This window comes from Mesocricetus auratus, unplaced genomic scaffold (genome assembly GCF_017639785.1).
Source record: "Mesocricetus auratus isolate SY011 unplaced genomic scaffold, BCM_Maur_2.0 Super-Scaffold_100009, whole genome shotgun sequence".
Lineage (NCBI taxonomy): Eukaryota > Metazoa > Chordata > Mammalia > Rodentia > Cricetidae > Mesocricetus > Mesocricetus auratus.
The window spans coordinates 12,846,177-12,869,691 of record NW_024429193.1 but is presented as its reverse complement, the minus strand read 5'-3'; the positions used below and the strand labels follow the sequence as shown (position 1 = coordinate 12,869,691).

The following is a 23,515-nucleotide window of genomic DNA, read 5'->3' as shown; positions in this document are numbered from 1 at the left end:
CAGACCGACAACACCAGAATCCACTCCTAACCACTGTGCCGCTGCTGAAAAAGTGTGTGGCAGGCTTCAAAGGCTGTGCTAAAAGGATTCAGAAGCTCTTAGAGAGAAGCCTTAAAAAACATAGACTTTCTTGTGGAAAAGGGAACTGGTGTCTACCTAGAGCCTTCACCCTTACTGACCAGTGTCATGGTGCTGGAAGGTGTTCTGCACGCCACTAGAGGAGAGAGGTAAACACCAGCCCAGTTACAAAGGCTGCAGTTTGCAGTGATGGTCTGTGTGCAAGGCGTTTGGGCGCAGTAGTGGCGCAGCCGTTGTGGGAGTAACCAATCACTGCCTGGTTACATCTCAGGCCATAATCAGACGGAACCCAGGCATGGCACGCTTGGCTGTCCAAGAACCTGAGACTGGGCAGGCCAGGAACCTAGGGGAAGACCAAATCCTATTGCTCTGTTAAAGGAACATAGCAAATAAAATGACTCCTAATGACATCCTGCTATATCCGTGGATCAGTTTCTAGCTCAGCCGTCAGAGAACTCCCTCCTGCAGCAGATGGGAACAAATACGGAGACCCACACTGGACAATGTGCAGAGAGTGAGAGACCTTGGGACTCTCAGTCCTAAATGGAATGTCTCATTAAATCCTTCCCCTTGGGACTCAGGGAACCTTGCAGAAGAGTAGGTGGAAAACTTGCAGGAGCCAGCGGAGACGGAGGACACCAAGGAGACGAGGCCTTCTAGACACAACGGGGCTGACACGCACTTGAACGCAGAGGCTGTGGCACCATGCTCTGGGCCTGCTGAGGTCTAAGCCAGATGGAGTCCCTGATGCTGGAAGCTACTTCCCATTGACAACTGCTCACAAAGGAGAAAGTCGTTTTCTCTAATGGAGCCTCACTGGGCACAGAGACTGCACTTCAGGGCGGGCCCCACGCCCAGCGCTACACGGCCAACATGAAAACAAACCCAGTGGTATTTTTGGAGTTTTGGGTTTTTTGAATGCTTTGTCTAGGCTTCTCTCTCTCTCTTTCTCCCCCCCTCCACCCCCTCTCTCTGTGCATCCATGTGTGTTTCCTCCTTTTTTTTCTGTTTGCTTGTTTTATCTGGCTTGTTTGTTTGTTTGTTCTAGTTGCTTGTTTTTTAATGAGGAGAAAGAAAGGTTGTAGATTTGGGTGGGTAGGGAGGTGTGGGGAGGATCTGGGAGGGGTTGGGACGAGAGAAATCATGATCCTGTTATATGAAAATATATTTTCAGTTAAAAACAGTGCACACAGTATTTCTTAAAGTTATCGAACTAAGTCTAGGACCACTAACTCTTCTTGGTTCTAAAATGGTGGGTGAAAGGTGAGTGGTCCTCGGTCACTAGATGGCGACAGAATACCAGAAAACCCGAGCAGGTTCAACAGGGCTGTGTGATTCATGGTCAAGGTAGCCAATGTTAGATCAATAGGCAACATGTCACAGCAAAGTTATGTGTGCACTCTACTAAACAGATTTGAGGCCAGCCAGAATAGGTACACAGCTGACCGTGTGTGCAAACCGCAAAACACGATGCTCAAAGCTGGTTAATCCCACAGAAGACAGGAAGTGGCCAGTCTTTCTGAGACTATGGAATTGCCAGCAACATGAAGTTTTGGGTGGCCCACTTGTGTCTCTGCTGGGAGTGTGCCTGTTCCTTCTATGATGTAATTTATCCCAAATGTTTTTATTTAAGAATAACCTATAAATTATGTTGTTCAGAAAGACAACATTTGATGGCATGCTTAACTACATAAGGGTGCTCTATAAGCTGCTTATTTTAAGTAGGTTTTTCCTTAAATGCATGTCAATGTATTTTATATATGCCCCACCAGGTATTAGCTCTGTGAAAGGAAAGACTTAGCTTAAAAAAAAGATTTATTATCTTAAATTGTGTGTGTGTTGAGTGTGTGAGTATGTGTGAGTGTGAGTGTGTGTACACATAAGTGCAGATGCCCGCTGAGTCCAAATGAGGGTGTCAGAGAACCTGGCGCTGGAGTTAGGTGATTGTGAGCTGTCTGACGTGGATGCTGTCAACTACTCGGGGGGTCCTCCAGAGGAGCAGCAAGTGCTCTCAAGGGCTGTCCAGCCGCAAGACCTGTCTTTTTCACATTTCTCAGAGCCTGGGGCTTTGTGAGAGTTTAAGAAATACCTGTTGACTGAATGTAGTATGGACATGGTGCCTAGCATGTGTGAGGCCCAAAGTTCACTTCCTGGCAGCACAGAAAGAAGGAAGGGAGAGAGGGAGGGAGGGAGGGAGGGAGGGGGAAGGAAGAAAGAAAGGAAGGGAAGGAAACATTAATTTTAAGGTTTATGGAGACGGAACTTCAAAGCTTGAAGCAACAGCTGAAGGACAGTGAAGAGACTTAGACAATGTACGACAGATCATGTGCCTTTCTCTCAGCAGCTGTTAGGACAAGGTGCCGGGATCCAGGAAAGAGTCATCCCACATCTCAGTTTCACTTTCTGCAATTTCAGTTAGTTACTCAAGCTCTGCTGGTGTCAGGGAACAGCCAATGGAAAATTTCAGGAATGAAGCACTTCTGAGTTTTAAGCTGCGTGGCGTCTCCTGAGAGTGATGAGACCTTGTGTCCCTGGCTGGCGTGTGAGTTGTCCCTGGGGCAGCACATCCGCACTGCTCAGGGCGCCTGCCCATCAGCCACTTTGGCCACCCTGGTAATCAGATAGGCGGCTGTGGGACTGCCCCCACCCCCCAACTTACTGACAGTGCCCTACTGCAGAAGCGGCACTAGGTTCGTGACCCCATGCCATAAAGGTGTGGGTGTCGCTAAAAATCAGAAGAAGTCTTCTGATGCTGGCTGTGGTGGTGCACACCTTTAATCTCAGCACTCAGGAGGCAGAGGCGGGTGGGTCTCTGCGAGTTAGTTGGTCTACGTAGTGAGTTCCCTAGAGTACAAAAGGGAGATCCTGTTCTGCATCTCCCACCCAAAAGGGGGCCTTTCAATGAGAACTGGCCAAAGAACAGCTAAAACCAAAACACGCAATGCTACTCGGGCACCTCGGGCGGTGCTTGCTGGTGTTTCCTGCATATGTGTCTCCAGTGCAGCCTGGGCTCTCAGGACACAACACTCACTTCTCATACTTCCAATGCTGCCCTGCCAATCGACGCTAGAAAATGCTGCCTGAAACACCAGGGCTCAGATTTGAGACTGTCATGTATTATGGACTGCAGTGTTTTACTGAGTGTGCAGTTCAGCTCTTTTGCACACATAATGGTTAAGGTAAAGAATTTCAGTGTTTTGCCTGGTGGTGGTGACACACGCCTTTAGTCCCAGCACTCAGAAGGCAGAGGCAGGAGGTTCTCTGTGAGTTCGAGGCCAGCCTGGTCTACAAAGCTACACAGAGAAACCCTGTCTGGGGGCACGGGGAGAATTTCAGTATTTCTCCGATTGTCATTCATCAACTGTTTGAATTTGTTATACAAAGAAGCAGACCCATCTTCTCAGTGCAATTTCGTCTTCATTTTCATGTTACACACACACACCAATGACTTGTTTTAAAAATATTTCTTTATGCTTTATTATCAGTAAATACTCGATTTGTATGCCAATTATATGTATATACTCGATTATACGTAAATACTCGATTTGTATGCCAATTATACGTATGCATGTACATGTAGGATTGTGTTATTCTGACTTGTAAGGGTATCAGGTTAGAATGTGCTACACATATATACATCCAGGCAAACACTTACAACAACATATATAAATTATAAAATAAATAGATCTTTAAAAAATTAATATACGCCGGGCGGTGGTGGCGCACGCCTTTAATCCCAGCACTCGGGAGGCAGAGACAGGCAGATCTCTGTGAGTTCGAGGCTGGGCTGGACCGACAGCCTCCAAAACAATACAGAGAAACCCTGTCTCGTAAAACCAAAAAAAAAAAAAAAAGATTAATATAATCCAGTTAGCTTAAAATCCACAAGCTTAAGACAGTAAAAAATTATAATCATCTCAAAAGACGAAGACACAGCTTTTGATAGGATTTGGCCCTGGTTTTTCAAGTAGGCAAATGCTAGCAGCACACTTAAACATATAGACAAGTGACGTACATTGCTTCATAGCCCAGGCTGACTTGGAACTCACTATGTAGTCTATGCTGGCCCTGAACTTGAAGCAATCTTCCTGTTTAGGCTTCCCAAGTGCTAGGATTACACGTTTTATATCCAGTGTGGGCATGCGACTTTTGGTAACTCAGCCAACGGAGAAAGGCCAGCGCCTCCAACAGAGCCTAGGAACACACATAAGTAGAATGAGATCACAGGTCTAAAGGAAAACCACTGGAAATACCTAGAAACATGTTTGAGGCCTTGGCTTAGGCAATGATGTCTTTGATTCAATGCCAATATTTAAATGCACAAAAGAACCAATGGATAAGTTGGACTTCCTCAGAATTAAATCTTTTGATTTTGCAAAGATAATTAAGAGAAGACAACATAACATAGGCTAGAAGGAAATATTCCACATCACATAGCTGATAAAAGACTAATACCTAAGATATATAAGATCATTAAGAGAATAAGACAACACGACATAGGCTAGAAGGAAATATCCCACATCACATAGCTGATAAGAGACTAATACCTAAGATATATAAGATCATTAAGAGAATAAGACAACACAACATAGGCTAGAAGGAAATATTCCACATCACATAGCTGATAAAGGACTAATACCTAAGATATATAAGATCATTAAGAGAATAAGACAACACGACATAGGCTAGAAGGAGATATTCCACATCACATAGCTGATAAAAGACTAATACCTAAGATATATAAGATCATTAAGAGAATAAGACAACACGACATAGGCTAGAAGGAAATATTCCACATCACATAGCTGATAAAAGACTAATATCTAAGATATATTAAGGATTTTCAAAGATAACAAAGAAGACAAGTTAAAACAAATTGGGAGCCGGGCGGTGGTGGCCACGCCTTTATTCCCAGCACCCGGGAGGCAGAGGCAGGCGGATCTCTGTGAGTTCGAGGCCAGCCTGGTCTACAGAGTGAGTTCCAGGAGAGCTAGGGCTACACAGAGAAACCCTGTCTCTAAAAACAACTAAAACTTGAAGAAGGCCTGGAAAGATAGCTCAGTGTTAAGAGCATTGACTATTCTCCCAGAGGACCTGAGCTCAATTCCTAGCACCCACAATAAAAAAGCTCACAAGTGTCTATAACTCCAGAGGATCCAATACCTTCATATAGATGGGATACACAGTAGGAACCTGTCCCCTCCAAACAGACAGACAAATACAACACACAGCCAGCTAAAAATGAAACTGCACACTCTCAACAATTCATATAAAATTGTACAAAATGCAAATTAATGTGGAGTGGCAGGAAGTTAGGACAGATGATAAAGGGACACGTCTGTGTGTCCCTTGGATGTGAGGAATGCGCTCAACATGGTAACTGTGGTGGTCTTTCCTAGGTGTGCATGTGTGAGCTGTCCAAACTTTTACTAATGTACAACATACCTTATCTCTATTTTTCCACAATAAAACTATTAAGCCAAATAACAACTCTTCACACTTTAAAAAGTGTGGTAATATCTAACTGGATAAATCAGTTTTTTAACTGGGTAGGTAAAAATAGTCATAAATATGTAAGTACTTTATCCACTTTATGACTAATTATAGTTACCTAACTTAAAAAATGATAACAGGGTGAACCTCAACACTGCCGAGGTCAGGACTGGAGGGTTGGTTGCTGAGAACTGGAGGCAGCTTAGAGTACATAGGGAATTCCAGGCCATCCTGAGCTACTCAATAAGAAAATGATCCTAAGATATTTAATACAGGACAAGAGGTTGCATTAACCTCTCTTGGCCTTTGTTTCCTAATTATGGAACATGAAGGAAGATTCCCAGCTTGCAGGTTGTTACAAGCATCAGCATCTATCTGGTTGTGCTCACACTGGCGTCACAGTGAGACCTTCATGAATGTGTGTGAGCTGAAGGAAAGCACATGCTGTATCAGCACAGTCCCTGACCCACAGAATGAAGGCATGCAGACTATTAGCACAGTCCCTGACCCACAGAATGAAGGCATGCACACTATTAGCACAGTCCCTGACCCACAGAATGAAGGCATGCAGATTATTAGCACAGTCCCTGACCGACAGAATGAAGGCATGCACACTATTAGCACAGTCTCTGACCCACAGAATGAAGGCTTGCACACTATTAGCACAGTCCCTGACCCACAGAATGAAGGCATGCAGACTATTAGCACAGTCCCTGGTCCACAGCAGGAACTCAATGGATAATAAAGGATCAACTGAATACAAAGGAAGATGAGGAGAGAATCTTAGTTCCTTTAAAATGTAGCAGGTCCAACCAAAGGAAAACAAACATGCTATGTTTTTAAAATAGGCATTACTTACATAAAAAAGGGTTTTCTTGGATGTCCTTGCTTTACAAATCTTAGAAATTTATAGTATCTGAAAGTGTCCCATTGCCAGTTAGTTTAGTACACTCTGCACATTTCCAGTGCACTTGCTCTCCAGTTGGGCACATAGCAAACCTTTGAGGGTTTTGATGGCTTGTGCACACCTTTCAATTACTTGCCCAAGAAGCATGTGTTGAGCCAAACTAGATTTAGAAATGGATTTTCATTTTTCATTCAGTTTAATTTATCATGGCACTATGTAGCTATTAATTAAAAAAATAAAATTATGGAAATTTGTTCCTCTGTGTTTCATGATTTATTGTTATGTTCATGATAAGTTTCAGTCTACAAAATTATTCTTTGAACACTACACATTCCTTAGGTGGGCTTCACTCACTTAAAATTTTATTTTATTTATATATCCTTTGAAACTGTCATACATGCATACAATGTATGATGTACCCATTTGATCATACCCACCTGCATTTGTTATGGTTATTATTGCTCCCATGACCAAAAGCAACTTGGGAGGGAAGGGTTTCCTTCACTCACGGTTCCATATAACAGTTTCTCATTTAAACACGGTAGGGCAGGAACACAAACAGGGCAGCAACCTGGAGGCAGGAACTGACGCAGACGCCATCTCAGATTCGACTCAAGTCCAGGAGTTCAAGATCAGCATGGGCAATAAAAGCAGGTAGAACAGACAGACACAGATAGACAGAGACAGATGACAGACAGATGAACAGATGCAATGCATGCACGCACGCACACACTCACTGTTTACAAAGCTGAACTGCAGAATTCTATTGCACCGTGTGTGTCCTGAGGGTTTCTGTGCAGGCTGTCTCTCTTACAGCCATTGTAAGCCATTCCAGAGGCATTATTAGCTGAATTCTTTTTACACACCAGACTGTTCTATCGGGCAAGTCACCATAGACACAAACCGGTGTGGATGCCCAAAGAAGCGCTCTTAGTGAACAAAGGTGGTTCGTTACCTTGCATTCTGCGCAGAAGAGGGTCCTCACCCAGGCTCAACTTGGTTGGACAGTGGTCTAAGCTCGTTTCTCCCTTAGACAGTTTTATCTGTTGGAAGAACATAAGGGAAAGTTACATTCTTAGAAAAACCTTGCAGTTTTTTTTATTTGCCTGCCCCTTCTGCTCCTAGATTGTAAGAAACTAATTTCTACATTCCCACCCCTTTATCCCAGCTGCTCTCCCCCAGAAAGTACCTGATCTGTATCTCTAAAACCATGCTACTGAGGGAAGCTTGCCTGGGACCTATTTACCAGTCCCAAAGTGTTACTTTATTTCTTTATATGTTTTGTATGATATTCCAAAATGCACCTTTATGAGTTGCCATGTAAAAGAATGATTTAGTCCCCTGTCCCCTAAATCCTTCGGTAGAATGAAGCTCCCAAAAGGAACATGGCATCTCCCTGGGTGCCTGCTGGTCTTATCAGGGACACACTTTACCCTGAATGACAGCTGTGGCCCTGGGCCTGTATCATGCATTCAGGATGAAAAAATGGCCATTAGGGTTCTTGTCCCATGGCCCTCTCTCCAATTCCCTCCCTCTGATGCTCATTCCCTTGCAATGCAATTGTTCTTTGATACGTCTGCATGTTAATTTGTTTTGCTTAGGCTATCCACATCTCAATGACTCTTACGCAAGACAATTTTCTTTCTGAAAAATTCTATAAGATTTATTTTGTGTGTGTAGGTGTTTGGCCTGTGTGTATGTTTGTGTACCATGTGTATGCTTGGTGCTCACGGAGGCTGGAAGAGGGCATCTGATGCTCTGGAACTGGGGTCCATGATGGTGGTCAGCCACCACGTGGGTGCTGGGGATTGAACCCATATCCCCTGCAAAGAGCGGCAACTGCTCTCGACCACTGAGCCATCTCTCCAGCCTCCTAGGCCAGACAATTACTAATGTTCCCTTTCCTGTCCTCTCTGTTACTTCAGAAACAGTCTCGCCCCTCCAAGCTCCTCTCCGGGAGCAGACACCCAGTGACGTTGATGTGACATTCGTAAGTCAGGAGATAGTAAGTCTGGGAGTAGAATTATTCTAAAGACCTCCACACACCTTCCACAGGTCCCCATCCACCACCACGCTCTTTGAAGGCCAATTGCTGACTCAAGTTAAATACAGGTGACTTCTTGTTCAGTGACTTCTCGGCTCTGTATGGTCGGCAGTATTATAGCATCAACTGATACCCAAAGTGTGCAGATTTTTTTTTCCTATGGATGTGGGGAAAACTAACTTTCCTGGGCCCACCTGAGTAGTTACCAATTTTCAGGGAACCAATATGCAGCAAAGAATCATCACACAACTGTTTGCAAATTGTAGCTCACTTCTGCGGGAAGTGCCAAACCCTAGTTCTCTGTGATCTGGGCCTCTGTTTGGGTCTAGGTAAACCTCGGTTAGAGAGGTTTACTGGCTGAATGAAGGGATTCATGACTGTGTTAATCTGAGCCGCTCTTCCTCTGGCGGGTGTGGGTGCTTGGCTGTGATCTGTGCAGAAGGTGCGGTGTGTGGGCGGAGCCAAGCCCATGTGACTTACTCTAGACATGGGTTTCCAGGAGAGATCCAGGTGCAAGAAAGTCGATGGCACATCGAAGGGAATTTCAATGGTTTCCTCTTTCTTCTTCTCCGCTGCTGGCGGCTGGGAGTTGTTGTTGGTTGCGGTTGTGGCCATGGTTGTAGTTGCGGCTGCGGCTGTGCTTGCAGGTTTTTGAGGTCGAATGTCCCAAAAACATATTGTGCTGAAAGAAAGCTCATGCTATTAGTAGTAGTAGTAGTAGTAGGTAAATGGGGTTCTTAACTGGTCTAGACAGTAAAAACCCAGAGTCAGATACAGAGGGAAATGCTGAGAGGTCAGAGAGGGGGAGGAGCAAGTCAGTCACACTTTACCTCCTTAGCATCTCAGAAGACAAGACAGCAAGTTCCTGTTTCCGGCCAGCTACCTCACTTCCTGCCTGTCTGTACAGACCAGACCTCTGTGGTTAGCTAGTGACAAGCTCCATTCTCTGACCTTCAGACAGGCTTTATTTGTACAGGACAAGATATTGCCACACCTGACCCTGACCCCGAGTGCAGTGCCCATGGAGGTCAGAAGATGGCCTCAGCCTTCCTGGAGCTGGAGCTATAGGAGGTGGTGAGCTGCCTCATGCAGCTGCTGGACACTGAGTCTAGGACCTCTGCAAGAGCAGTCAGCACACTGAGCCATCCTTCCAGCACCATGTTCATAATTTGCAAAATCATAGCATGCTTATGGGCGTCTTGATGCTAAAACAAGGTGATTAAAAAGGAATATAAACGCTTTGTTAAGATACAACTCATATGGAATATGTTCATCCATTAAAACATAACTTTAATGGTGGTTCTGAAAGTCCCCAATCCTTCTCTAGGATCTACAGCTTCTGTTCCTGCCAGCTTCCCTTGCATAATGTGTCATTATTTCTGTCCGTGTCAAGGAGTTTTTGCTTTTGTTCTTTGGATTCTCACTATGTAGTTCTGATTGTCCCAGAACCCACGACACAGACCAGGCTGGCCTCAAACTCAGAGATCTACTTACCTCTGCCTCCCAGGTGCTGGGATTAAAGGTGTGTGTCACCACTCCCTGTTATGGAATTAGTTAAATATGTGTTATATTTGTTTATGCTGTGGAATATTTGTTTAATGGTGCAAATATGTGTTGCAATTTTTTTTATGTTGCATTTTTAACTCTGCAAAGCTGTGTTACCTGGCTTATCTAAAACACCTAGGTGGTCTAATAAAGAGCTGAATGGCCAATAGCAAGGTGGGAGAAAGGATAGGCGGGGCTGGCAGACAGAGAGAACAAGTAGGAGGAGCAAGAGAAGGGGGAAAGCAGAGGACATCAGCCACACAGCAAGCCATGGAGTGAGAAGTAAAGAAAGGTATTCAGAATAGAGAAGGGTAAAAACCCAGAGGCAAGAGACAGATGGGGTAATTCAAGTTAAGAAAAGCTAAGGCCAGACATTCATAAGAAAGAATAAGTCTCTGTGTATTTATTTGGGAGCTGGACAGCGGGCCCTCCAAAGAGCCAAAAAGAGTTAACAACAACAACAACAACACCCAGGTTCAAATATTAAAAAAAAAATAGGACCTCCCCATACAGCGCAGGCGACACTTAATCCATAGTTGTCAGGTTTCAGTCTTCTGAGTGCTTTGATTATGAGTTACAAAGCTGTTTTTAATGGCATTTTTTCTAGCATTTGGGGGTTAGATAAGCATTACTTACTTAGATCAGTGTTACATTTCCTATGTTGCTATGAATTATTAATTCTATAGATGGGCAGATGTAATTTTATCTGAATGAATGACATGGCCACCAAATTATACCAACACTCTTCTACTTTTAAGAAGGCTTCCCTAATATCTGTGAGATAAACTGAACGTAAACAGCATATGCCATAAATTTACAAATACGGGGATATGAAGACATAGAATAACTATGGATAATCCTATGTACGCACTGACATCAACAGCAGAGTATAGTTAATCATTGTTTCCTAGAAGTATTTTCTTTACTATTACTATTATTGCTACTGTTATTATCACTGTGTGCATAATGTGTCTGAGCATGGACCTGGCAGGCCATGGTGCTTGTGTGACATGCAGGGACAACTGTTGAGGGTTGGCTAGCTCTTTCCCCCCTGGGTTCCAGGACTTGAACTCGGGCTTTTCTGCCAAGGGCTTTCATCAGCTAAGCCTTCTTGCTGGCGGCTGCTTTCTTACTGTTTCCAGATTTATCTCCATACAAGGCTCTGTTGTTTTCTTTTGACCCAGAAGTTGCTTTGTAGACTACTTAACTTTATACTCACAGGTCCTGGCCTACTGGAGCCTCCTGAGTGTTGGGATGTAAAGGCACACACCAGGCTGCTCCAGGTCAAAAGTTTGTTTGTTTTACATGGCAGTAACCTTCTTACCAGCAACAGTTTATACAATTCTCAGTTATGTTAGGGAAATGACTGTAATAACCTGCTTATTTCATTGAATGAGTGAAAAGAAACATCTGTTCTAAGACCACCCAGGTGACATGAGCATGGCCTGTGAAGGGACCCGGGAAACATTTGACGTGACACTTACCAGTCTGCAGAGCATGTAACGAGCTGACAGTTGATGCCATTCCGATTTTCAAAGACGGAGCCCATTCGATTAATCTGTTTAAATTTTTTTCAAGAAAAGAAAACTCTGTAAATGAAGAGCAATAGGTTCCTTCCAAGGCTTTCCTGAGCCATCCGTGTTTCCTCAGGTGTACATATATATGATTCTCAAAGCATAAAAACTATTGTTAAAAAAGTAAATTCTGAGTAGCTAGAGATGATTTTTCTCATATTTATTTTCCTTAAAAGTTTTAACACTATCATAGAGACTTGAAATCTGGGTTTTAACTCTGCTTTGAATTCTTCCCCACTTTCTGTTCACAGAAATTTTTTATAGTTTTTATACAGTTTTATATTTTATATATATTATATTTTTATATAGTTTTAACTAGGATGCATATCGATGTTGATTCTCAGATTTTCCAGTTCACACAGCTTGAATTTTACCAGGACATTCACAAATGGTTTTAATGTTTTGTAAAATGTAGATGATGCACATAATTTCACTATTCATTGGCTGGAGAAATGCAGGCCTTTCAGTTTTGGCTTTCAGGAGACTCTCAAACAAGTAAGTTCAACAGAAAAGGAAACTGATGGTGTCTGGGCATTGTGGTACATGCCTGTAGTTCCTGGTCTACACAGGGAGTTCCAGAACAGCCAAGGTTACATGGAGAGACCCTGTGTCCCTAAACACCCCATTTTTTAAAAAAGGAGAATAAAAGAAAAAAGGAAAGTGAGGGTGTCCACTGTCAAATTACTGACACCTCTGCAAGCACACGGAGAATCTTCGGGCTTCTCTCATGGTCCTAGCAGGTCCAGAGTCCCCATGAACTACTTGTTAAGGAGGCTAAAGGGTTGGGAGTGATTTGTGAAGGTGACTCTCTCTAAGGGGAGCATGACTGTCTTGATAGCCTTCATGAGTAAAACAGCGGACAGTGACGGGCTCCAGCAGGGCCGGCTGAGGAGGAGACGCTGCAGCCAGTTCCGTAGGCATCACACCAGCTGGGCAACTGTAGACCAGGCTGACCCACCCTCAGCTCCCAACCCTTTCTGGTTGTGTGCCGAATGTCAACCTCCATCAGATTTGGTAGGGTAAGAGCCTCTCCCTCTACTGAGGCCACACTGAGGGTCTCAGGGACTCATCACTCTGGGGCCTTGCATTTTAAAGATTTAGAACTCTGTCTGGATTATCTTTGTCAGCTCACACAGCCTAGAGCCAAATGAAAGGAAAGCGCTGGTTGAGGAGCTGCCTGAAGCCAGTTGGCATCCATGGGGGAAATGATCTCATTTCTTGGTGCCTGAGGACCCAACCTACTGTGGGTAGAACTATCCCTAAGAAGGTGATTCTGGGCTGCGGTGGTGCATGCCTTTAACCTGGCACTTGGGAGGCAGAGCCACATGAATCTCTGTGAGTTCGAGGTCAACTTGGTGTACAGAGCAAGTTCCAGGACAGCCAAGACTATGTGGAGAAACCCTTTGTGGAAAACAAACAAAAAAACAAAACAAAACAAAGCAAAACAAGAGAGCTGGCTATGCATGAGCCCTGGAAGGGGCCAGTGGCAGAGTCGGCAAGTGGGATGCCTCCAGAAGGAGCCAGTGGCAGAGTCGCAAGTGGGATGCCTCCAGAAGGAGCCAGTGGCAGAGTCGTAAGTGGGATGCCTCCAGAAGGAGCCAGTGTCAGAGTCGCAAGTGGGATTCCTCCAGAAGGAGCCAGTGGCAGAGTCGCAAGTGGGATTCCTCCAGGAGGAGCCAGTGGCAGAGTCGGCAAGTGGGATGCCTCCAGAAGGAGCCAGTGGCAGAGTCGGCAAGTGGGATGCCTCCAGAAGGAGCCAGTGGCAGAGTTGGCAAGTGGGATGCCTCCAGAAGGAGCCAGTGGCAGAGTTGGCAAGTGGGATGCCTCCAGAAGGAGCCAGTGGCAGAGTCGCAAGTGGGATTCCTCCAGAAGGAGCCAGTGGCAGAGTCGGCAAGTGGGATGCCTCCAGAAGGAGCCAGTGGCAGAGTTGGCAAGTGGGATGCCTCCAGAAGGAGCCAGTGGCAGAGTTGGCAAGTGGGATGCCTCCAGAAGGAGCCAGTGGCAGAGTCGCAAGTGGGATGCCTCCAGAAGGAGCCAGTGGCAGAGTCGCAAGTGGGATGCCTCCAGAAGGAGCCAGTGGCAGAGTCGCAAGTGGGATGCCTCCAGGAGGAGCCAGTGGCAGAGTCGCAAGTGGGATTCCTCCAGGAGGAGCCAGTGGCAGAGTCGCAAGTGGGATGCCTCCAGGTCTCTGCTTCAGCTTCCCACCTCGTCCTCCCTCAGGGATGGACTTGGAAGGGTTAGCCAAACAAACCCTTCCCTCTCCTAAGGTGGGCTAGTCAAAGCATTTTATTACAGCAGCAGAGAGGAAGCTAGAGCAAACTCCTAAAACCACAGCACTATTTTCGAAGCTAGGAAAAACATTTTTAGAAACTGAACGGGGACTATGGATAGCTCAGTTGGTACAGCGCGTGCTGAGTGTGCCCAGTACCTTGATTTGACTTCCAGCAATGTCACATGCACTGGGCATGGTGTGCACATCTGTAAGCCCAACACTTGGGAGGAGGAGACGGGAGGCTCAGAAAGGCCATCCTTGACTCCATAGTAAGTTCAAAGCAGGTCTGGGATACACACACACACACACACACACACACACACACACACACACACAAATCTAACAGAATTTGGGTCGGAGATGGCTTGGTGGTTAAGAGCGCTGGCTGCTCTTCTAGAAGACCAAGGTTTGATTCCCAGCACCCACACAGCCATCAACACTCACCTCAAATGAGTCCGGCAGCCAGTGTATGTCTGTGATTACTTTTCTATGTCCGCTTTCTATGGAAGACACTGCACAGTGTCTGATGTACATTGCCTCTTTGTTGCTGTCTGGTTCAAGGAGAAACATAGGCTAGATAAATGTTAAAAGAAAGTTACATTTCAGAGAGCTGATGGCTGTACTCCGCTTTACTGGCTATTGCAATGAAAATAGAAAAACACATAGTGGTATCAGTTAAGGGAAAACACAAATTAGTGTTTCAGTGTACCTTGTATTTAGTAACAGACTTACCAACTTGCCCTTTCAATGCAGTTTAATCACTAAATTGACCAGGATTATGGACGCAGTCTGTTCTTGAAGGAGTGTTTCCATGGGGACGGGGATGCATACATCCTACCACTCCTCAGTGAGAGCGCTATAGATCCCAAGGCTGGAGAAGTGTAGCTGGAGGGTGTGTGATTTGGAGAGTGAGTACTGACCTGGAGGCTGATGGCTCTTCCCAGTATAACCAATGGAATCCAAAGCCTCACAGGATCATAACGTGTTTTCTTAATTTAAAATTTGCACTATCTATTCTGTACATGTGCACATGCATGTGTGTGTGTGTGTGTGAGTCAGTGAGTGAGTGTGTGTGTGTGTCTGTGTGCTTGAGTGTGGAAGCCAGAGGACAACTCGAGGGAGTCAGATCTCTCCTTCCACCATGTGGGTCTCGGGGATGGAACTCAGCTCCTCAGGCTTGGTGACAGGTGCTCTTACCCACGGTCACCCCTTCATCTTATACATGTGAACTGACCCTTGGAGAGGTGAGGTGACATGTCCAAGCCTGTGAGATAGCACCTGATTCCCAGACTTTCCGTCCTCCATCTTTGGACAAATTGTTTGCTTCCTTCATTTTCTTTAACAATAAACACAGCAACAAAAAACCCCACAAAATTGTGGTGGCCAGTGAAACTTGTTTTGCTGTGCCTTTAGTGAACACTGCCATAAAAAGTGATTCAGGACATGCCTATAAGCAGATGTGAAGGATGGTAGAATAAAATTATTGCCGCGTTTCTTATACCGAGTCTTCAAAAGGCTTGGTGAATCTGTTATATGCGTTTTTGATCCACTCTTTGAGTGGATAAAAGCTTCCCTGTGAGTGAAAAGCTATAGATAGCCAACCTTGAGAGTGGCCTTTTTACTTCTGCTGCCACCTGCTTTAATGTTTTCTATGCGGTCCACATGTGAGGTGATGTCCCACAGGACAACCTAAAACAGAGAGAGATGTCAGCATAGCATCGTCAGGACACAGAGACCTGGGTCTGAGAGATTGCGTCTTAGGGAGTGATGGGTATACAGCCTGAGGAAAATCAGTCCCCTTAGGGCGCACTCTGATCTAGCCTATAGTCTGCCTAACTCACAACGTCTAAAGCAGACACGAAGAGATTGTTTTCATCTCTCCCTCGGTATCCACAACTCTGCTTTATGTCTGTGAATGCTGTTACTGAGTAAGTAACTTCCCTGTGCTTTGGGGAGATTCTGTCCTTTGTTCTGCTCTGAGTATAGGTGTAGCTGCTTCAGAGCTGGGGAGAAACAGAATTCACCCAGATTCTCAAGATTTAAGTACGAACATCCCGATCACGGGGGAAGAGAGGCAGACATCTTAATCGTCCCTAACTGCTAACTCAGGATTTGTGTATTACCCTGATGGCCATTCTTTTAAAAACAAGAACAAAGCAGACTGTATACCACTAAGCTAGGGTAGCTGTCAATGGCTAACTGGCATATCAGTACACAAAACAAAAATGTTAACAGAATGTCAACATTGGAGAATCATAAGTGATTTTATTACATAGAGTCCTTTTCTAAAATATTCTAAAACAATGGCATACCATTTTTGTCACAAATGCAAAGGACTTCAGATTTTCTTGGCTTTAGAAAGGGCTATGGGTCATTACTATAATCTCAGTAGCTGCTGAGAAAAAGCTAGAGAGTTTTTGTTTTGTTTTGTGTTCCTGCTGTTGTGAGGAAATGCACCTGGAAGCTGCTGCTGTGTGAGTCTACACTAAAGAGGTTTCCTCAACTACAAGCAGGAAGAACAGATACCTTGATTCTATTTGATTAATTGGGATTGGGTCTTGTGTAGCCCAGGCTGACCTCAAGCTATCTAGACTTTGGATCCTCCTGCCTCCACCTCCCAAGGGCTGGAAGTGCAGGTATGTGTCACCATTCTCTGGGGGATCAAATTCAGGGCTTTGTGCATGCTGGGCAACACTCTGTAGCCACATCCTGTGCTCCAAGTGAATTTCTAACAGCCAAACTCACTTGAAAATTAGACCATAGAAAGGATTCCTTAATACAACAAGACTGGAGGGTAGAACTCAATGTAGCAGAAAGTAGATAGAAGAAAAAGGAAATGTAGTGCCAACCACATCCAAATTCAGTGATATATATTTTCCAGTGAACTTGTGCTTGTATTCTGTATTATTTGGTAACTCCTACATAGCCTCAGGGAAATTAAAGCAATGGTCTCTTTTCTAAGAGTTAGCGAGGCTTGTATTGGTTAATTTTTATTGTCAATTTGACACAAATTAAAGCCATCTGGGAAGAGAGAAGTTGCTTAAGTCAGGGTGGCCTGTGGGCATGCCTAGGAGGCATTTTATGATTGCTAATTGATGTAAAAGGGCCCATATTAATAGGTCAATCCCTAGGCAAGTGGGTCAGGGCTGCAGAAGTGAAAAAAGATAGATTTAACTGAATTTTGTTATTCTGACTGAATTACCCCATGAACACCTCAAGTGCTGATATCATGTCTAACATACTTTCTACTCAAGTCCTGACAGAATGATTGACATATGGCCAACGTGCCTTCCCTGTGCCATGCGGATCCCTTAAGTTCTAAAGTTACCAAAATCAAAAATTCTTGGAGCATCAATAAACATCTGAAGACAATTCCCAATTACCTGTCCATTTATACAGCCTCCAGCGATGATATTAGGGTCACTCGGACAGAACTCAAAGCAGAAGATGTCATCTGGGCTCTCCAGCATCAACTAAACCCATCAATCCAAAAAGAACAAGAAAACCTATTAATAATATTGAGATGGGTATAAGTCTAATTTTGGAGCTGTCTATACTGTCTATAAGCAATGCATACTTGAGCCAGCCCTCAGAGGCACTTTTGTTGAATTTTATCATGGGCATTGCCCCCCCCACCATGAGACTGGTGAGTATGGTCCCTCAAGGATCCAGTTCCCTCCATTACCCACCCAAGGGAGACATAATTATTGGGGATATGTTATCATACTTAAAATAGCAGAATATGAAATTTTGAAGAGTAAGACGATAAACCCTGTGAGGATATGATAATTTTTTTCTTCTTTATGGTATCTACTCAGGCACACATGGGCAATTAAAAAGAGAATTCCCTGAGTGGGACAACCTGGAAGTAACATTGGTAAATATTTCAAGTTTTAAAGCATTAAGTTAATATTATTAACAAGCAAGATACATGGCTATTATTTTCTAACCATGACACCAAAAGATAGGCCCCAGGTAAAGTTTTCCAACTTGATTTTCTTTTTCTTTCTTTTCTTTGAGAAGGGTCCTTCTATGTAGTTTTGGGTGTCCAGGAACTCACTGTGTAGACCAGGCTGACTTTGAACCCACGGAGATCCAGGTGCCTCTGCCTCCTGAGTGCTGGGGGTTAAAGGCTCACACTACCATGCCTGGCCCAAGAGCAGTTTTCAACTGGACTTGGGTGAACTATTTTAGCTTATGGGACTTCCTAGATTTTAGAGAGAGCTCTATTTCTGAAAGTAAAAATACTAATGCTATCATAGTTTTGATTAGAAAATGCAAATAACTTGTATTATCCCTTAAAATTATCTACTTTATGCGTATGTGTGTGCGTGTGTGTGTCTGTGTGTGCGTGCGTGCATGTGTGTGTGTGTGTGTGTGTGTGTGTGTGTGAGAAGTTGATGTCTACTGCCCTCTTTGGTCATTATCCACCTTATCTATTTAGACACGCTCTTTCCCTTGAACTCAGTCAATTCAGCTATCTTCAGGTATCCAACTTGTCCCAAGGCCACCTACCTGGGCCTCCAGAGCACTGGGATTCCTGGAAGGTCACCACAGCCACAAAGTAATTACGTAAGTGCTAGGGATCTGAGGGTCCTCGCTCTCACACACCTGCTTTACCCACAGGGCCATCTCCACAGCCCATGCTTGTCCTTTTCAAGCTATTCTTTAAAGGAGATAAGGAAAGTCATTTAGCACCCTAACAGACTAGACACTCGGCTGCACTTCCATGGCAGAATGGAGAGTCGCGCCCTCCGACGGTGAAGCACCAGGACATTGTCCTTTCACGAGAGAGGCCTGCACTAGTTTGTGCTAAGGTAAGTGAGGGACTAGAGAGCTAGCCTTCTGATCTGTGCATCTATAACAGGACGCGCACACAGTCCACTAGAACACAACCGCCCTACCAGATGCAGTGAAGAAGGGGAGCTAGAACTCATCAGGGAAAGTGTTTATTCTGCAATAATTTAAGACCCTCAGAGGAATGGGATATTATTCCATCTAAGGGCACAGGAAAAATATAATACCAACAGCAGCTCATAGTAAGAAGTCTTACTGAGCTGAAAATGGAAACAAGGAATGAATCCAGCCGCCAGTCTCATGTAACGTGACTTGATAAGGGGTTTGGCTTGAATGTGTGTGTGTGTGTGTGTGTGTGTGTGTGTGTGATGCTCATGTGAGTGTGTTTTAGTTAAACGATTTAAAGTTTGAAGAGTTGAATATGCAGTTCCAAGTTGAAGAAAGGATCCTGCACTTTATTCTGAGATCTCTGTTCCCCGTTACCCTCCTACACAGTTCTTCTTACTCACTCTCAACCCCTAGTGGCGATCCTTAGAATTGAGTACATTTTTAGGAAACTAAAACTCTGAGCTTGAATATTTCAATATTTAATTAAACCCATTAAAGAAGTGTGTGTGTGTGTACAATGCTCATGTGAGTGTGATTTAGTTAAACTATTTAAAATTTGAAGAGTTGAATACACAGTTCCAAGTTTTGGACCCCTTTGATGATGGGCTGCCACAAAACGAGAGAGTTGAAGAAAGGATCCTGCACTTTATTCTGAGATCTCTGTTCCCGTTACCCTCCTACACAGTTCTTCTTACTCACTATCAACCCCTAGTGGCGATCCTTAGAATTGACTAAATTTTTAGGAAACTAAAACTCTGCATTTGAACATCTCAATATTTAATTAAACCCATTAAAGAGGTGTGTGTGCATGTGCATGTGTGTGTGCATGTGTGTGCACATATGTGCAGTTGCGTTGTGTGTGTGTGTGTGTGTGTGTGTGTGTGTGTGTGTGTGTGTGTGTGTAGGCTGGAGGTTAGGGGTCCTCAATCACTTCTCCACCTTATGTTTTGAGACATCTTTTCTGAATCTGAAGGTCACCAATTATCCTGAGTTGACTGGCCAGTGAGCCCCAGAGACCCCTCATCTCCTATCCCAAGCACGGTGGTTACAGATGTGGCAATCAATGTGGCCCTTTACATGGCTTGTGAGGATCTGAGCTCCGTCTTCGTGGCAGACAGTTTACTGTCTGAGCCGTCTCCTCAGCGCCTCAGGTTTACTTTCTGAAACTGACTGGTCCGATACACTTTCAATAAAATAACTGCAGAGTTTAGCTCGACTCAGATTAAATGGTGGCAGCTGTGAACAGAGAAATCCTATTTTCTAAGGGTTTGCAACATTAGGAGACCATAAAATAATCTGCAGTTAGCGTTTCTCTAAAGCCATGATGGCGTGGTGGTATTTGAAAAAGTTGAGCTTTCGGTGTGACGTCTGTCCGTTACCTGAGGGTGAATGGGATCAGAGAAACTCCAGAAGAGAATCAATGACGGTTGAAGCAGTAATTTGCCCGAAAAGTGGACCCTCTCTTCGTAGGAGAGGCGCACTGCCACCGACACGACTATGAGCCCTGGTGGGAACACAAGAACACAAGGAAAGCAGTGAGCGGCCCCGCCCACACACAGGCCTCCCTCCACCTTGGGCTGGGCGTGGCGGTGATTTAATGTTGCAGGCCCGGGTCGCATGTCACTTAGCACTCAAAATGTAGCTGTTCCAGACTGAGGTGTGGAGTTAGCATAGGCAGCTTGCTTGGAAGGCTTGGTAATGAAAAATAAGATTTTGTTTTATTTTTAATTGGGTGTATATGTGTCTGTCTCTGTGTGGTGTGTGCATATGGGTGCAGGTGCCATGGGGTCCAGTAGGAGGTGTCGGTTTCCCTCGAGCTGGAGTTACAGGTGCTGGTGAGTCACCTGATGTGGGTGCTGGGGATGCACTCTGGTCTCGGGCAAGAAAAGTACGTGCTCGTGACCACTGAGCCATCTCTCCAGCCTTCAACAAGTGTTTTTAATACGAAAAATGCCCGTGAGGAGGGATGAAAGGGAGAAGGGAGTAGAGACTTCTCTTTTTATGGCTGCCTCTGAGCACACTGATTGCATTTCCTTTAGCTGTTGAGCTCTGGTCTGTCCGAGTGTTGGGGGCAGTGAATTCAGCCTGGGAGCCTGGCAGGCTCCAGGCAAAGGCAGCGCCTTCATTCACTGCCCTAGCAGCCGTGTGACCTCAACAAGTCTTCCCCCCGAGTGCAGGGATGGAAAACGCTTGCTTGGCAGGGGCCTGGCACTCAGGAAGTTTTACACGCTTAGCTGAAATCAATCTTGTTTTCAGTTTCAGATATTAAAGTAAGACTTCTCCAAAGCCAGAACCAAAGGGAACCCCTGGCATTTTTCCCCTTACCGTAGATGGTTGGGTGCCACGAGACGCAGGTGATCATCTTCTCCATGGTGCTGTGAAGGTCCGTAAAGGACTGATACTCTTTGAGGTGGGTGTCAGACTTGTCCCCAAAGGTGCTCTCTTCCTCCGCGAGGCTCTTCCAGTCATCGACGAAGGTGTTCATGATTTCATTTTGCTGCAGGGCTATTTCAACACTGTTCCATTTTGAAAAGAAGCAGCAGGCACGCTGGGTTTTAGTATTCGATGACATTGCAACTGTCATCATAGGACATGTGTGCCGGTGAAGGCTATTATTACTTATAACTGCATGAGTCTCTTGTAAGTTTCTGTCACCATTTTCTTCCTTGGGAAATGATTTAGGGTTATTTTTGATAAAATTCTAAGAGAAAGAAAACCCACACTTCTTTAAAGATGTTTACTGTTGTGGGGTATTCTGATCACACTGATACTCCCAAGACTGGTAATAAAGTTACTTTGAATCAGAGGGCAGAGCTAGCTACTACCTGACCAAAATTAGCCATAGAGGTTTTGGAGGACCAAGGACATATAGAGAGACACAGGAAGTAGTAGGAAGGGGCTTAGACAGAGGCTGGGCGTTTTAGATTGAGGAAGAAGAAAGAGGTCATCACTGGTCACTTCTCTGCTGTTTTTTTTTTTATCAATCATATGACATGTTTATTGAATTCTCCTTTTATCAATAAAGACTTGGGAGTCAAATAAGGGTTAGAAACCTGATCTTATAAACTTTGAGATAATATTTATACTTTGAGAAAGGTTTTAAAGAGACAAAATAAAACCAAAGGATTATGAGATTGGTGGCAATAGAATAGTCCCTTAATTTTGGTTTTACTTCTGTCCCATACCAGATGGCTCTTCTGACATGAGACAGAAATTTTGGATTTTCCTTTAACAAGCATGTGTAGGTTTAGAAAAGGAGAGAACCATGCAGTAATTCAGAAGCCAGCTTTAATTTTGAATTGAATTGGTACTACAAAAAACAACAACAACAACAGCCAAACAAACAAACAAAAAAACCCAGTTGCCTTCTATGTCTGTAGAGAACAGCAGAAACAAACATCTGGGAAGATTTATGAAATTTTATCCTGTTGGAAATGTGCTATGCTATTAGACCAATTTACTCTTTTTTGGGGATATTTTCTCTGAGTGATTCATCTTTTTCCTTCAGATGTCTCATTTGTCCAGTGGTCTTCAGATTCCTTAGATGGATGCTTTCATTCTCTTGGAAAGACAATAACAAAACCCTGGCCCAACCCTAACTTTGAGTTTTCCTTTTTGTTTTTTTTGGCAGGCTATATATGATCAAATTAAAGGGATTTGTTAGTCTCCTAATCAAGAATTCTGTCCTGTTTGAATCTAATCTTTATCAATTTTGGTAGTTCTATAGCTTTTCTTCTCCTGTGGAAACAAAAGCAAAACTTCTTCCCCAATGTAACACATATCCTGGTTTCTATTCTGAAGTCAACACATCCTTAAAGTATACAGGCTGATTTAATTCAGGATTTTTTCTACTACCCAATGTCTCTTTGGAGCTGTTGTCCACCTGGATTGTGGTAATGCTGCTAAACTGACAAACACCACCCAAAGATCAGCTTTGGACGACAAACTGCTCAGGATAATTTCAAGATGGCTAGCTAAGATGATCCAGTCTCAAAGACCACTCCAGTCAGGACTTCAGATAAGCCCTGCAATTTCCCATCACACCAAGACTGTACAACAGCTAGCTCTCCCTGATCTTGATCATTATCTCAATTTTCTCAGAGTCCCCTAAAGATGCCATTGCCCCCAGACAACAGGAAGTAATTTTAAGAGCTTGATATTCACGTTCCCAAGAGTTGGGGTGGGTGGTTTTTGGTCATTGGATGAGTTATGGGGGGGTTGGCTACAAATTGTTATTGGTGTCAGGGAGGAAACCAAGCAAAGGAGGCTAGATTCAGGGGAATCCTTCTGAAAAGAAAAAGGGGGATATAGGAATGATAGGATGAAAGGGTACATTATTGAATCTACCTTTAAACTATAAAAGCAACTGCTAGTCTTAAATTTTTACATTGCTATTAATTTTTGTATACTGATACAAATTTAAGGTTACTTTTGTTATACTATATATATATATATGTTTATATTCTTCTTTAAGATATTGTACCTATGCAGCTTGTTTAACAATGTAATATAAATTTCTAGTCCTTGAAAGTTATTATTACAAACTATTTAGGGTAATTAAGAAATACAGGCTAGTATTTAGTCACCTTTTGTTGGGCCTAAAAAAGGCCCAGATACGAGGCCCAGTGTAACTTCCTGAGCCTGGCTAGAGTTTTGTGACCTGTCTCTGGCCTGTAACCTCCATGCTGAGGTGACTC

General features: G+C 44.1%; 1 protein-coding gene across 1 annotated transcript in view; it reads right to left on the bottom strand.

Moving 5' to 3' along the window:
• Dnai3 (dynein axonemal intermediate chain 3) overlaps positions 1-23,515 on the bottom strand; it is a 54,875-nt gene that overhangs the window by 17,319 nt on the left and 14,041 nt on the right. Inside the window, exons 9-16 of the mRNA XM_040751640.1 lie at positions 21,144-21,334; positions 20,198-20,322; positions 17,297-17,386; positions 15,516-15,602; positions 14,358-14,486; positions 11,552-11,625; positions 9,003-9,204; positions 7,434-7,521 (exon numbers count right to left, since the gene is read on the bottom strand). Coding sequence (XP_040607574.1) covers positions 7,434-7,521; positions 9,003-9,204; positions 11,552-11,625; positions 14,358-14,486; positions 15,516-15,602; positions 17,297-17,386; positions 20,198-20,322; positions 21,144-21,334 — 986 coding nt within the window. The remainder of the gene's footprint in view (positions 1-7,433; positions 7,522-9,002; positions 9,205-11,551; positions 11,626-14,357; positions 14,487-15,515; positions 15,603-17,296; positions 17,387-20,197; positions 20,323-21,143; positions 21,335-23,515) is intronic.